This window comes from Lepidochelys kempii, chromosome 3 (assembly GCF_965140265.1).
Source record: "Lepidochelys kempii isolate rLepKem1 chromosome 3, rLepKem1.hap2, whole genome shotgun sequence".
NCBI lineage: Eukaryota > Metazoa > Chordata > Testudines > Cheloniidae > Lepidochelys > Lepidochelys kempii.
The window spans coordinates 29074725-29091722 of NC_133258.1; the positions used below are offsets into that span (position 1 = coordinate 29074725).

A 16998-nucleotide genomic window follows, 5' to 3' on the forward strand; every position below is an offset into this window, starting at 1 on the left:
CCACAGTCTCAGATTACCTGTGGAGAAGGTTCTGTCTCTGACATGGAAGAGATTTACTCTTAGGCTATGGCTACACTACAGCTTAAGTCGAGATAAATTATATCGCTCAGGGGTGTGACTTAGCCACCCCACTGAGTGACATACCTTACGCTGACTTAAGCACCGGTGCGGACAGCACTATGTTGGCAGGACAGCTTTTCCCACCAACATAGCTACTGCCACTTGTGGGGACTGGAGTAATTAAGCTGACGGGAGAGCTCTTAGAAAAGAGATGACTAAGGGGGGATATGAGAGAGGTCTATAAAATCATGACTGGTATGAACAAATTCATAGGGAAGAATTATTTATCTCTTCACATAACACAAGAACTAAGGCTCACCTGATGAAATTAATAGACAACAGGTTTAAAACAAACACAAGGAAGTACTTCTTCACACAACACATGGTCAGCCTGTGGAACTTGCTACAATGGGATACTGTGAAGGCCAAAAGTATGGGTTTGAAACAGAATCAGATAAGTTCACAGAAGATAGGTCCATCAATGGTTACTGGTCAAGGTGGTCAGGGATACAACCACATGCTCTGAGTGTCCCTAGCCTGTTTGCTAGGAACTGGAAGTGGGTGACAGAGGATGGATCACCTGATGATTGCCTGTTCTGTTCATCCCCTCTTAAGCATCTGATACCGGCCACTGTAGGAAAACAGGATACTGGGCTAGATGGACCCTTGGTCCAACCCACTACAGCAGCTCTTGGGTTCTTAACATCCATGCAGTTTGGAAGCCCTCAGCTCCAGGTCAACCCCCAGGTGCACAGGGGGTTCTAGAGCTGCACCTTGGGTTGCAGTGAAGGGGGGGGGCTGGTTTGGAGTCACCACCCAATTATTATACAACATGTCTAGGGCTTTATAGGACCAGTTGGTACATACATACATACAACACTGAGGATGGGAAGCTTGTGCCCCCCTCACAGACCCCTCCACGTGCTGGGTTCGCCGCTCTCCTTCACGCGCTGACTCAGGAGGAGGCGATAACGACAGGGCGGGTCACCCTGCTATTTTGGCCGGGCTGAGGGCAGCCGGAGGCGGCGGGGCAAGCTGCTCAGTGCCCGCTTTGGGGGGTGACGGCGTGTCCCTGCAGCAGCCGGGAGGGGGGGGGGGTGACACAGCGCGGTCCCCGGGCCGCCGCTCGGCGCCACTCCCCGCCCCGCCAGCTGCGCTGAGGGGTATAGTTAGGCAATGAGCGAGCGCGGAGCTATGCGCCCAGGGCGCGGGGCGGCGTGTCCGGCAGCTCGGAGCGGAGGCTTGTGGGTAAGGGAGGCCGGCTGCTGGGTGTCAGGCTGAGGGGCGGGAGCGGAGAATGGGGGCGGCGGGAGGCAGCGGCAGGGACAGTGACTCGCTGCGGGCGGCGGCCGCCCCATGGACTGAGTGACACGGCGAGAGAGGGGCAGCAGCGAGCCTCCCGCCGCCGCTGGGAGCCGCTTCTCCCGCCCAGCCGCCGCCGGAGGAGGAGGGGAGCCGGCCTCCAGCGCCGCCCGCCGCTTTCCCTCCGCCGCGGCGGGTGTTTGGCTGGTGCAATGGCCAGGCTGGTGCCCGGGACCCGGCAGTGACTCGGTGCCCGTCCAGAGCCGCCCTGAGCGGGGGGGGAGTCGGGGCCGCCCCGGGAATCTCTCTCCCCCCAGCCCCGGCTGCCGCTCCGGGCTGTTCATGCGTTTGCAGCTGAGCGGTGCCCAGGGGCGGAGCAGCCTCCGCAGCGCCCAGTCGGGGAGCGTCCCCTCTGCTCCTGAGACAGGGCCCAGGCCCGGCCGGGAGCCCCCGGCTTCTCCGCAGCGCTAGGCCCCGGAGCGGACACCGGGGCCGGCTACAGAGTGATCTCCTCCTGCCCGGCAGCTCCACAGCCCCGCGGGGAGGGGGAGGATGAGCCAGCTTCAGACGGCGAAGATGTCCGCTCTCCCCCCGCCTGCGCCTCTGGAGCCCGGGGAGGGGGTGACCACGAGCCGCCAGAGGAAGCTGGAGTCCATGATCCGAGACCCTCGGTCCCCAGTCAATGTGGAAAGTTTGCTGGTGAGTTAGACCCACCCCGGGCACAATAGGGGCCTTTGGAGCTTCCCCCTCCCAGGGCTGGATCGATCGATGGACGGACGGACGGACTGGCTGGGCGGGGTGATAAACAGCGCTCCCCTTGGCTTGTTCGGAGGGCAACGGTTCACTCAGACGTGGATGGGTTTTTGGTAGATGTCCCCCTCAGCGGGTGCATACCTACAGCCCCCTTGGCTGAGGGGTTGTGTCTCTGTGGGTGGGTGGGTACGTGGGTGGGGGAAGGAATGGGAAAAGAGAGAGAGAGAGTACTTCCCGATGGGTGGGTTGGGGGGAGCTCTCGCTTGATGACTTTGAAAGGGATGGTGAGTGTTCTCCCTGTGAATGAATTTGGGAGGGTGTTGGTGCGATCCCCCTTTGGGATAATGAGGGAAGGCCATGATGGTGAAAATGTGCTCTTCTTGATGGCTGGCGTTGGGCAGGAGCGGGATGGTAGAGAACAACTCTCACCCGCCCCCCAGTGAACTTTGTGTGTTTGTGTTGGGGGTGGGGGGCTGTGGAGTGCTTCCTGCTTGACTGGCTGAGAGGGCTTCTTTCTTGGATGATGAGGGAAATGCCTTTGGATGTGGGCAGAGAGCTCCTTTCCCTTAGCTTTATTTGCACTTAATTTACTTAATCTCCTACCAAGCATGGACTCTAAGATTATTTTGAGAATTGGAAGCAAATACGTTTTTCTCCTATGTAGAGTCCAGGTGTGTGCCACCTCCTTCTTGGGGCCCCCAAATTAAACCACACTCAATTACTGTGAAGTTAAAGATGAGACTTGTGGCCCGGAGCATGATGTAGAAACGCTGCAGGAAAAGAACATGTCTAGGAAATAAATGTATCTTGGGGATATAACAGGGACACTTATTTCCTCTTGGGGTGAAGAGATTTCTCTCTGCCTTTTGTAATATAGCATTTTTTTCCTGTTTGAGTATGAAGTGCTGTTTTCTTTCCGGGGAAACCCATGCCTCCAAGAAGGAGTGGAAAGGGAGTGTGATCTCCTCATCTGAAACATGGAAGCCAGGGGTCGGCAAACTTTTTGGCCTGAGGGCCACGTTGGGGTTGTAAAATTGTATGGAGGGCCGGGTAGGGAAGGTTGTACCTCCCCAAACAACCTGGCCCCTGCCCCCTATCCACCCTCTCCCACTTCTCACCCCCTGACTGCCCATCTCTGAACCCCCTACCCATCCAACACCCCTGCTCCTTGTGCCCTGACCGCCCCCTTCCGTGACCCCCCCCACCCCTAACCGCCCCCTGGAACCCCCCACCCCTATCCAACCCCTCCTGTCCTCTGACTGCTCTGACCCCTATCCACACCTCTGCCTCTGACAGGCCTCCTGGGACTCCCGAGCCTATCCAACTGGTCCCCTGTCCCCTAACTGCCCCCCCAAACCTCCGCCCTATCCAACCACCCCTTGCTCCCTGTCCCCTGACTGCCCCCCAGGACTGCCCACCCCCTTACCATGCCGGAGCCAGCCACACCACTGCACTGCCTGGCAAGAGTGGCGTCGTGCAGAGGCTGTGCGGGAGGGGGAACAGTAGGGGAGGGGCCGGGGGCTAGCTTCCCCGGCTGGGAGCTCAGGGACCGGGCGGGATGGTCCCGTGGGCCGGAGTTTGCCCACCTCTGATGTAAGCCCTAGAAAGATGGTAGGGGGAGTCTCAGTGCTTTTACCAGGCATCAGGTCTTCTCTGTCAGAACGGTGTTCTGTGGCAGAGAAGTCCTAGTACCTGCAGCCTGAGTGAAAGGTTTGAATTTTTTTTCTTTCTCTGTTCCAAGAGTTGTTCATTGCAGACACTTATTCTGAGAGGCCATGGGAGTCGTTTGCAAAAATGACTCAGTCCTGTTTGGCCAAAGTGCAGGAACTGACTGAACAGTGTGTGTGTGTCTGTGCTGGGGGGTGGGGAGGGGGAAGGATGCAGGGATCCCCTGTAATGTGTATTAAGTTCTTTTCATGGATCTAGTTGTGCTATTCCTGTCATGGATACTCAGAGGTTACTGTCACCCGTGATACTTGATGGAGAGGGTGGGAAATAGTGCTACTGATTTTGCTGGGCCCTGATAGGGTTTAACCTAGGCCAAAGCAAAGAGAGCTGCCTCTGGGCTTCACTCCCAGCATTTTCATGTCGGTATTTCATTCGGAAAACTTTGACCTATGGCCAGAAAGAGTAGTTTAAAATAGTACAGCAGATCTGAAAAACTCATCAGGTTAATACTTAATGCTGGCTGATTTTTTTTCACACTTTATTTTCAGCTTTTAAACTCATTATTTTTTGTCCTTGGGCTTGGGAGGGTAGATATTGTAAAAGTGCAGTTGTTAATGTGATCTTGAATAAAAATCACATGATGCAAAATTAAGACCAGTGTCTGCTTGACAGTAGTTTAGCATAGCTTATACATTTTGTAAACTTACACCAGTATATTGTGGTTAGATCACCTTATGCAATAAATGAGACATCACAGAACAAGGTAAGAGGTTTATTGAGTAGATTATTAGTGCTTATTTTTTATAGTAAAGGGCATAATTTTGTCACATGCACTCCCTCTTTCTAGAATAGATACAACTTAAATATTGTTTGGAATGAATAACAATGGATAAAATTGTATAATGCGTATACGCAAAATAGTAAAATTTGATCGTCTCTGTTTTATACGTCTAAAATAATCAGTTACTAAAGAATTTTGTTGTTGTTGTTGTAGTATGTGAAAGCTGTAGTAATTATCCTACAGATATTTTTACTCTTAGAGCTTGATAGTGTAGCTTTGTGAAGGTTAGCCTGGTGTTCCATGCTTGTTTTCTCCTAGATTGAATATGATGTACTGCATATGAAAACCTCACATTTAAGTAGAGAGGAAGGTTTCTTTATAAACAGCTAGTTAGGGCGATTTGTGCTGAAAGTAGAAATGTACTTAAAGTGGAAATACAGTGGTAGATATTGGGGATGGGGAAACTAGTTACATTACAAAAAAAAAGTTACATTATTTTTAGGTTGATGAAATGGTAACTGATCATTGTCTGAATAGGAAGAGTTTAAAACATAAACTATAGAATGGAATCTGAAGTGGAATCTGTTTCCTAATACTGTACATCTAATAAGTCATAAAACAGCTGTTGTTCTGCATTTTGTGTGTGTATCTTATTTTCTGTAAGCTGTAGAGAGGGGGAAAATAATAGTTTTAATCTGCAGCACATGGTGCAAATTTGAAAGAATTGAAAAGATGAGGTAAGGATTATCTTTCTTGAGATATCAGTTCCACTGCTTAGCACAGGCTATTCTATTCAGTAATTTATAAGTGAAGAGATTTTTGCAGTGTGCAGTCTGGAACATGGCTAAATGTTGATCAGTAGAGCCTAAGGAGCCCAGTATGTAGATGCATAGCGTTTAAGGCCCTCTAGTCTGGCCTCCTGTACATCAGAGGCCGTTAAATTTCAACCAGCTACCTCTTTATTGAGCCCAGTATCTTGTTTGATGGTAGCATATCTTCTAAAAAGACATCCAGTCTGATCTGAAGATATCAAGAGATGGAGAATTCACCGCTTCCCTTGATAGTTTGTTCTAATGGTTAATCACCCGCACTGTTTTTGTTAGTTAAATGTGCCTTATTTCTAATTTGTCTGGCTTTAGCTTCCAGCCATTGGTTTTTGTTATGCCTTTCTCTACAATACTGACGAGTCCTATAGTACCCTATATTTTTTCCCTGTGAAGATACTTACATACTGCAATCAAGTCAGCTTTGTCTTCTTTATGATAAACTGAACACATTGAGCTCTTTAAGTCTCACGCTTAGGGCATTTTCTCCAGCCATCAAATTATTGTTGTGCCTCTTGTCTGCACCCTCTCCAATTTTTCAAGGTCCTTTTTAAAATATGCACACCAGAGATGTACACAGTATTCTAGTATTGGTCTCACTGATGCCATAGACAGACATAAAAACAATGAGGAGTCCCGTTGCACCTTAAAGACTAACGGATTTATTTGAGCATAAGCTTTCGTGGGTAAACAAACCTGAATCTGAAGAAGTGGGTTTTTTACCCATGAAAGCTTATGCTGAAATAAATAAGTCTTTAAGGTGCAAGCTCATGTTGAGTTGCTTTTCTGCTGTGACCCCCTACTTTTTCAGAATCACTGTTTCCCAGTACATAGTCATCTATTCCATAGGTACGGCCTGCGTTTTTTCCCTTTTAGATGCGTGACCTAATGTTTGGATGTATTAAAACATGTTCTGTTTGAATGGGCCCAGCTTACTAAGTGATGCATATTGCTCTGTAGGTCTCATCATTGTTTACTGTTCTGTCAGTCTGTCATTCACAAATGTATTGGAAGTGATTATATATTTACTTCCAGATGATTGATAAAAATGTTGAATAGTGTCAGGTGTGTAGTACTGATCCCTTTAGAACCCTACTAGAGATACCGCTATTCAGTGATGATTCCCCATTGATAGCTGCTTTTTTACATCTGTCAGATAGTTCTTAATCTGTTTAACTCATGCTTCATTATATGCCAGTATTATACACTTCATTTATGTAACAGTTGTATCACTCAATGGGTTTGTCTTTATTAGGATTTAAAAGTGTATTGATAAGTGTTTGCTAATACTTAACATGTTCTAAAAATCTAGTGCAGACAAGGCAGTGTAGACTGAAGGGTTGAAGCTAGGTCCCTCCCCTGATTCAACTCTATCAGTTTAGCACACATGACATTCTAATATTTTAGTTTCAGAGTAGCAGCCGTGTTAGTCTGTATTCGCAAAAAGAAAAGGAGTACTTGTGGCACCTTAGAGACTAACCTATTTATTTGAGCATAAGCTTTCGTGAGCTACAGCTCACTTCATCGGATGCATAAGCGTCACATGGATTAGTTTGCAGGAGAGGGGCTTTAATAAGTAAAACTTTAGAATCAATTCCCATTTTCTCTTCTAACAGAAAAGCCGTCTGATTGGCATGTATTTTCTGCTACATAATTCTGAATGAGTAATATTAGTCCATCATTTATTAATTTGCACAGTCAAACACCGGGAAGAGCTCAGTGAACATGCCAGTAGTTCTGATCTGGAGAGTTAGGGCAATAAACTAGTGAGAAGACCAAATAATCGTTTGTCTGTGGAGAGGCCGTTTGTTTCATGCAGTTCTTGGTAAGACAGTGAATAGAACTTGCAAGAATTAGGCCAAGTCTACACTACTACTTACTTCAGTATAACTTACATGACTCAGGTGTATGAATAAGCCCACCCCCCCGATCGGCGTAAATTACACTGACCTAAGTGCCCATGTGGACAGTGCTATGTCCCCGGGAGAAGCTCTCTACTGCCTCTTGTGGAGGTGGATTATTACATAGAGTGTCTTCATCAGACATGCTACAGCAGTGCAGTCGCACTAATGTAGCACTTCTAGTGTAGACTAGCCCCTAGTCAACATGAGGGATCCAAAATCCCTCCCCACCTGCTTTTTTTTTTTAATCTTTATGATTCCAGAAGTTTGATTAAGGAGCAAAAGTAGCAGAAAAAAATAAGCTTTTATAGCAATAGAACTGCTTGACTTTTGTTGCTCGTTCATCATTTGCAAACAGTCTTAACGGCAGTCTTCCTAGTAGAGCTGACTGGAGGATGACAATTCTGTTTCATTGCAGCTTTCTTGGTTTGAAAATCTGTTTTTGTTCTGCATTGGAACAGAAACAAAACTTTCCATTTTGGCAAAAACGTTCCAACAAGTTCTACTTCTTTAGGTCTTGTTGCTGCAAACTCATCTATGTGGGTGGGCCCTTGTGCAGCCCTATTGACTTCCGCACAGGGACTGTCTGCTGTAAAGATCAGCATGAATCAGTGTACAAGATTGGGTCCTTAATTAGCACCCTTAAGGAAAAATGAACTATACAGTTCTGTGAATTAACTACATTTTTTTATATATTAAAAATGTAGATTGATATAAATTTAAGGTGTCTTGCTTATGCTCAACCTTCCTCCCACCAAGTGGAGGATGAATGTATGTATTCATAAAAAAACCTGTGTATAGTAAATATAACTTCATGTTTTGAATAATGGAATATTCTTTTGTTAGCTACTAACCTATTATTAATACAATACGTATCATAAATAATTGGTCTCATTGTTAGCTGAAGGTTTCCAATCTACTAAATTCAAAACTTTGCTTACATTTAAAAAAAAAAACTTATCTCCATTGTTCTCTTAATACCTATTGTGGCTTGCCAGTGTTTCATCTGTAGAAAGTAACTGTAACCATACCACTTGCATGGAGAAGCTGTCTGTATATTTTAAGGATGTAAATGGTTGAGTCCTAAGAAATAGATTACATGATAAAGAAAAAAGAATCATGGATTAAATTTTATATTCCTACTCAAACTTTGTTTAAGCTGTAATCAAAAACCACCAAATGTTTTTAGTAACTGATTTATTTAAAATACTTTTTTCAGTGGCATACAGCTTTAGTTAAGAACAAGAGTACTGTGTTTATTCTGGGAACCTTTATAAGGAACAAACCTTTTTAATTAGTCTATAACTGTGTAAACAAAACACTGAAGTTAGTGCTTAGTTCCTAAATCACGTGTACTGTGTGTCAGGCCTTCCGTACACTAGGAAAATGTTTAAAAAAAAAAAAAAATTCCCACCATTGTTTGGAGTCCTAGTGTAGATGGGATGTCAGCTGTTTGCCCTATTCCAAGCACTATATTTATTAGATCTGCCATGAGCAAGGTTATGTGACACAGTGCTTAAAATGATGGCAGTGGCCACTAATCAATTTATACCATGGCTGCAATTTTACTAACAATATTGTTGCTATTTTGGGAAATTTTGGACAAAATTTTCTAGTGTAGGCAGGGCCTTATTCAATTACAGGTGCTTGTTGGGAGCAGCTCTAACACACTCTTTCTACGTTCATGTGCTATTGTGACAGTTACAGAAATAGTTTACTCATTCAAAATATTTTTGCATACAATGGCATGTAACTAAAATGAAAATCATTCTGATTTTGACTTGGCTATAGCTATTACTATATTGTACTCCAAGTGTCTCTTTCACACAGAAAACATAATTTATTATATTTATTATATATATATATTTGTAGGTGATTTATGCCAGTTTAATTGGTGACTGACAGTTTATTGTTGTCTTGATGGTGTAATGATCTCTGGTTAACATAACAGGAAAACAGAGAATTGCAATATCTTCAAGTTACCCTACATTAATATAAACAGTTTGGACAGTCTTGGGGGGTTAATACCAGCTCCCACTATATTTAGGTTGTCTAATGCTTTCCATTATGAAAGATTCTTGCAACTTTTATTTGAGATTCTCTACCATTTCCTTTTTTTTTTTTTTTAAACAATCCTTTGAAATTTGTTCAGGGTTTGGCTGAGAGAGAAACTTCTGAAAATTTCCATTTCTCTTCTGTTGCTTGTAGTGTTGCCAGAATAATAACTGAATGTGAACATTCTAATATAAGCCTGGACCCCTACTGCAGCACCATCAGACGCTGCACTGGGATGGGAATCCTGGGAGTGGGCATCTTCTCTATAAGGGAGAAGACAGCTGAGCCAGGCTCTTCCCAACCACTCTTTCCCCCCCCCTAAAACATAGCATATAGCCTTAGTGGTCCTTCTTTTCCCTGAACACCCCCGCCCCCCAATCTCTGGGGGCACCACATGGGGAAGGAGCTCCTGCAACTGCTCTGGCAGGAGGGAAAGAGAGCTGGATTCCACCCGCCCTCCTATGATGATGATGAGGTTGTTATAGTTGTACATGTTATGTAAAATTTACCTTTTCCCTAACTTTTGAGAGCTTAACTTTTCAACTTTAATAATAATCTTTTAACTTGAGCTTCTTAAAAGTCTAATTTCTGAGAAATAATGTGTGGTTGTGTAATACAAAACCATATCATAGCAGTTCTATCCAAGGGAGCAGAATAATGTTGCATACACAGTCTAAACTTTTGAATTCTTTAGTGTGGAACTTTAATGTTCTTTAGTTAATAGCTTCTCTGGAACCTCAGACCATTATAAAAAATAATTTTTGAGCAACGCCCATATCAGTGTGATATTCACTTGAAACAGACCAGGGGGTGAACTAGAAATAGAATGACATATTTTTGTATGGTAGAACTTTACTATCTAGCAAAGTGAAAATATGCAAACCCCAATAATATTTTCCTAGAAAGCCAGTGTTACCATGCCGCTCCTTAGGAACGGTTCAATGTGCTACTGTGAGGAGACTTCAGGACTAAATTTACTATTGTTATGAATTATTATCCTGAAAAAGTAAAACCACAAAGCCTTTGTGTTCTGCGTTCCTTGAACTTGCTGCAAAAACCATACAGAATTTTCTTCCAGAACCCAAGCTTACTATTCACCTCTCTCCACTGTGAAAACTGATCATTTATTTTTATCCTTTGTTTCTTATCTTTTAATGATCCATGAGAGGACCTTTCCTCTTATCCCATGAGTGCTTAGCTTGCTTAAGTGCGGAGTAGTTGTAGCCTTGTTGTTCCTAGGGATATTAGAGAGAAAAGGTGGGTGAGGTAATGTTTTATTGGAACAACTTCTGTTGATGAGAGAGATGAACTTTTAAGCTTCTTCAGGTCTGGGAAAGGAACTCCTGTGGATCTGTACTGAGATCAGTGCTGTTCAACATATTCATAAACAATCTGGAAAAAAGTGTAAATAGTGAGGTGGCAAAGTTCTCAGGCAACACAAAATTACTCAGGATAATTAAGTCCAAAGTACACTGCAAAGAGTTAGAAAGGGGTCTCACAAAACTGAGTGACTGGGCAACAGAATGGCAGATGATAAATGTAATGTAATTCACACTGGAAAACATAATCCCAACTGGACATACAAAATGATGGGGTCTATATTAGCTGTCACCTGCTATATTTGTGGCAGGGAAATCATTTGTGTCCTGGAGGAAGCTGGCTGTTTGTGTGGTGAGTGGTTTGAGGATGGTTTCTACGAGTCCCAGTATTCTTCATTAATAATGCCGTGGCCAGATATGATGTGTCTGCCTGGGTTTTCTTGTTTATGTATCTTATGAAGAGAGGTCCTTAGATGGGTTCATAGGGGATGAGTTTGTAGACTTTCTCTTGGAGTGGTTTGGGGGAGGATATGATGATATCCTTAAGTTACTGGGTAAATTGTGATGTGGGGTATTTTTTGAATTCTTTATAGTAGGTGGTGTCAGAGAATTGTTGGTTTGTCTCTTTAACGTAGTCATCACAGTTGATGACTACAATGAACTACTCTCTCGAATAAACTCACACAGGAAATTGATAAAAGACAAAACACTCTATCACAAGGTGATTACTCTATATCTGACCTATCAGTCCTCATCCTCAAAGGAAACCTGCACGGTACTTTAAAAAGACAAGCCTGGGAGTTAAATTTGTTATTCTGCTAGATATCAAAATCATGGATGGAACAGAGATACTGGAGTTTATGGTTTATTACAATAATCTTTAACCCATTAACCCCACTTTTTGTCCTATGACTTCAGGGGTGTTAATGGGCCACTGTACCTTGAATGGTCCCTTAAAATATGCTAAACAATGTGTCCACCTTTCATTTTGCTGTGACACTGGGAGTTCCTTTCCCAGACTTGAAGATGAACTCTGTGTGCTTCGAAAGTTTCTCTCTCTTACTAACAGAAGTTGGTCAAATAAAAGCTATTACCTCACCCTCTTTATCTCTCTACTTTGCATAATAGCCTTTGGTGAGGGACTTGTTAAAGGCTTTCGGAAAGTCCAAGGATGCTATATTCACCTGATCACCCTTCTCCATGTTTGTTGGAGGCCCTCATCCCAAAGAATTCTAATAGATCGGTGAGGCATAATTTCCCTTTAAAAAAGCCATGATGACTATTCCCCAACATAACGTGTTCATCTGGCTGACAATTCTATTCTTTAGTATAGTTTCAGCCAATTTGCCTGGTACTGAAGTTAGACTTACTGGCTTGTAATTGCCAGGATTGCCTCTGGAGCCTTTTTAAAAAATTGGTGCCTCATTAGCTATCCTCCAATCATCTGGTACAGCGGCTGACTTAATAGATTACATACCACAGTTAGTAGTTTTGCAGTTTCATATTTGAGTTCCTTCAGAACTCTTGGGTGAATACCATCTGGTCCCTGGTGACTTATTACTGTTTAATTCATCAGTTTGTTCCAAAAGCTCCTCTATTGACACCTCACTATGGGACAGTTAGTCAGATTGTAACCTGAAAAGAATGGCTTAAGTGTGGGAATCTCCCTTACATACTCAGCTGTGAAGAGTGATGCAAAGGATTCATTGAGCTTCTTCACAATGGCCTTATCTTCTTGGAGAGCTCCTTTAGCATCTCAAGTATCAGGAGGGTAGCCGTGTTAGTCTGTATCCACAAAAACAACACCGGACTCCTTGTTGTTTTTTTTAGCATCTCAGTCGTCCAGTGGCCCCCCGATTGTTTAGTAGGCTTCCTGCTTCTGATGCACTTAGATTTCAAAAACTGACATTAATTTTTATAATCTTGTGCTAATTGCTCTTCCAGTGCTTTTTTGGCCTGCATAATTATACTTATAAACTTGACTTGCCAGAATTCATGCTCCTTTCTATTTTCCTTTTAGATTTGACTTCCAATTTTTAAAAGATGCCTTTTTGCCTCTAACAGTCTCCTTTATTCTAGTGTTTAGTCATGGTGGCATTCTTTTGGTCCTGCTACTGGGTTTTTTTAAATTTAGGGTATACTTTTAATATGAGCATCTATATGGTGTTTTTAAATAGCTTCCATGCAGTTTGCAGGCATTTCACTCAGACAACTGTTCCTTTTAGTTTCCATTTAAGTAGTCTCCTCATTTTTGTGCACTTCCCCCTTTTTGAAGTTAAATGCCACTGTGGTGAGTTTCTTTGGTATGTTCTCCTCCTGCAAGGATGTTAAATTTAATTACATTATGATAGCTATTACTGAGCAGTTCATCTATATTCACCTCTTGGACCCCATCCTGTGTGCCACTTATAATTACATCAAGAATTACCTCTTCCGTTGTGGGTTCCAAGACTAGTTGCTCCAAAAAATCAGTCATTAATGATGTCTAGAAATTATCCCTGCATGCTGTTCTGAGATGAAATGTTCCCAGTCAATATGGGGATAGTTGAAATCCCCCATTATTATTGAGTTTTCTGTTTTTGTAGCTTTTCTAATCTCCCTGAGGATTTCACAGTCACCATTACCATCTTGGTCAGGTGGTCAGTAGTATATTCCCATTACTGTACTCTTTTATTATTCAAGCATCAAATTTCTATCCATAGAGATTGTGTTACACTTTGATTCATTTAAGATTTTTACTGTAATTGACGGTATGCTTTCTATCATGTATAGTGCCACCAGTGCAACCTACTCTGTCATTCCTGTATGTTTTGTACCCTGGTATTACCATGTCCCATTGATTATCATTGTTCCACCAAGTTTCTGTGATGTCTATTATATCAGTATCCTTACTTAATACCAAGCAGCCAGGTTCACTCATATTGCTATTTAAACTCCTACATTGAAAGAGGAATGAAAGAAATAAAAACTAGGTAGGAGAGAATGAAATATACTAGTTCTAAGAACTTGCAGGACATGGTGACCAGAAACAATCAGTTCAATACTCTAAATACAGATAATACTTCTTTTGTTTAATAAATCAGATAATTTTAAATGCAAGACGTGTTTTGAAATGTTCTGGATACATAAGAAAAATTTTTCATTTAATTAAAGAACAATTTTAAAATACTGTTTATGTGCATTTTAAATTGAATTTCAGTTGCCATCACATGTAAAAAAATTTATCTAGTAAATAAGGTATGCATCATTTACCATTTTTTTTATACAAAAATGTGGAAATTAAAAATCTCAATAAATGTATGTAAGCTATATAATGATTTAAATAAATGTGTATATAGGCAGTGTATCTCCCTGATTAGTAAAAAGAAGAACCAAAGATAGTATAAAGTAGACGTTTAGTTGCAAATTAACATGTTTTAATGGTAACCAACCAATGAGAATCAAGCTTTCTTTAGGAAAACAACAGAAAAGAACAAATGCAAAATATTAAAATAGATAACTTAAATCAGCAAGCAGGAAACTTTAATTTAAATAATGATTAAAATAAGTGATTTAAATCACTCCAACATCCTCATTTATGAAATCAGATAATCCACAATGGGTCTTCCAGTCACAAGTGCAAATTAGTGAGTTCCCACTGTACTTAAAAAACAAAAACAAAAAAAAACAAACTTGAGCATCCTACCAATTAAGTAATGTACAAATAAAGTTTATATTTCTGACTGTCAGCATGTTACACAGAAAGGATGCTGACTTTTAAGATTACATTATATGCGAACTATTGGACTCTTTCCAAGATAAAGTACTGTGCTGGGGTGCAGGATTGGAGAAGCCGAAAGCCTTATTTGTGCATTCTACCCAAGGATGTGACACCTAATTTTTTTTCTGTCTTGCTGCCAAGCCTGATTCCTAGGGCAGAAATATCCAGAAATAAAGTTCATGTGCGCTATTGCTCTCTCCCCAACTCTGTTTTCTTGGAGCAAGGGAAATCTGTTGTCCTTTGAGTGTTTTAATACGAAACAGAAAATTTTCTGTAGTACAGAATCAAATGAGGATTATTTTTACTACTGTATTTTTTTTCTTAGAGCTGAACAATACTGGGGAGATTCTGCCCTAACATTGTTTGTTTTATAGAAGAGGAAAATGCATTAGCAATTTTGATGCTGTGGGGATTGTTTTACTGAACCTCGTGCAATGACATTGGAAGTATGTGATGGATCCAGTGAGGATCACTTTTTTTTTTTCTCTCTCCAAAATATGGTTGATTATATATCAAGTACTGGGGAAAGTGACGTGTCTTCGAATATTAAAAAAAAAATGCAATTTGGGTATAGCGGAGGGTTGCGCTTTATTTTCAATCTATTAAGTCAGTTTTTTATGAGATTATCAGCTCTGTCAGAACAGGCCAGACTTTGCTGTGGGTTCGAATGTGGATAAGTATAAGAGAGATAGGAACCAGAGGTTTATTTTTAAGTTAAGAACAGGCAACCTAAAATCCCAGTGAAGTGGACCTGTTTTATCTGGATTTCTGCTGATTTAATATGCATATGTATGCATGTTAATATGCTGTCTGGACCAGAGTTTGTTTGTTTTGTTTTTAAAATATGTATTGCAGTGTAGGACAGTGGTTGTTAAAGTTCAAGACCTAATGGACCATGTCTAAAACTCAAAATTAGTTGGTGTATCAGTATAATTGTGATGGATTCTTCTCCTGATACTGTGCTTTCAGCCAGCTCACAATCCACTAGTGATACGTATGGCACAGTTTGACAGACTGCTAGTGTAGAGGATTTCAACAAGAGTTAACTAGCTTATGGTACCTTCTGGGTTTTAACTGGCTGAGAGAGGCTGAAAAAAAGAGAGGGAAATCTCCTGACAACAGAAGGAGTTTTTGATACGGAAAAGGAAGACTAGGAAGCTTTTTATGTAAAGTATTTCTGAACATAAGAATGGCCATACAGGGTCAGACCAATGATATGTCTAGCCCAGTATCCTGTCTTCCGACAGTGGCCAATGCCAGGTGCTTCAGAGGGAATAAACAGAACAGGCAATCATCAGGTGATCCATCACGTGTCGTCCATTTCCCCGCTTCTGGCAAACAGAGGCTGGGGACACTTCAGAGCATGGTTCTGCGTCTTTGCCCATCCTGGCTAATAGCCATTGATGGACCTATCCTCCATGAATTCATCTATTTCTTTTTTTAACCCTGTTGTAGTCTTGGCCTTCACAACATCCAGTGGCTGTGGCTGGGAGAGAGGACTCCCCCCAGCCCTCTCTCACTGCAGCAGTTTGGGACCGGGGAAGCTCCGAGGCCAGGGAAGAGGCACCTCTCCCCGGTTGCGGGAGCTCTGGAGCAGAGGTGCCTCTCCCCACTTGCATGGCCCTTGAAACCCTGCTGTGTAGCCGGGCAGCTTAGAGGGACTGCTCCAAGAAGCAGTCATTTAAGGTGTCAAGAAACTTTATCTGCATCCCGTCCTGAGGTGACATATACCCAGTCAAAATGGGGGTAGTTGAAATCCCCCATTATTATTAAGGTGTTTTTTAGTATAGCCTCTCTAATCTTTCTGAGCATTTCATAGTCACTATCACCATCCTGGTCAAGTGGTAGAGAGTATATCCCTACTGCTATATTCTTACTATTCAAGCATGGCATTACTATCCATAGAGATTCTGTGGTACAGTTTGGTTCATTTAAGATTTTTACTTCATTTGACTCTATGCTTTCTTTCACATATAGTGCCACTCCTTCACCAGCATGACCTATTCTGTCCTCCTGATATATTTTGTACCCTGGTATTTGCTGTCCCATCGATTATCCTCATTCCACCAAGTTTTTGTGATGCCTAGAATATCAATATCCTCATTTAATACGAGGCATTCAGGTTCAGCTGTCTTAGTATTTGAACTTCTAGCATTTGTGTATAATAAGCACATAAAAAATTGTCACTTTTTAGCTGTTTGCCATTATGTGATGTAATAACATATGTAATGTTATGTGAATGGAACTCTTTTTCATTTGACTATTTCTCATCAGATCCTACCCATATTTTATCACGTTCCATCTTCTCCTCCTTAGTAGAATATAGAGAATCTCCATTAATAGATCTTCCCCAAGGGATGTCTCTATCTGAACCACTTGCTCCTCCGCACTTGTCGGCTTTCCCCCCTGCCCATCCCTTAGTTTAAAAACTGCTCTACGACCTTTTTAATTTTACATGACAGCAAACCGGTTCCACTTTGATTTTGATGGAGCCCATCCTTCCTGTATAGGCTCCCCCTTTCTCAAAAGTTTCCCCAGTTCCTAATAAATCTAAGTGTGGATCTCCTATTATCTG

General features: G+C 42.4%; 1 protein-coding gene across 3 annotated transcripts in view; it reads left to right on the forward strand.

Moving 5' to 3' along the window:
• The first annotated feature begins 1249 nt into the window (after positions 1 to 1249).
• ROCK2 (Rho associated coiled-coil containing protein kinase 2) overlaps positions 1250 to 16998 on the forward strand; it is a 161796-nt gene continuing 146047 nt past the window's right edge. For 2 of the 3 annotated variants that reach the window (XM_073336009.1, XM_073336010.1), the window contains exon 1: positions 1324 to 2061. In XM_073336009.1, the coding sequence (XP_073192110.1) occupies positions 1915 to 2061 (147 nt within the window). In that variant the 5' untranslated portion in view covers positions 1324 to 1914. The other variant, XM_073336011.1, reaches the window with a different exon arrangement.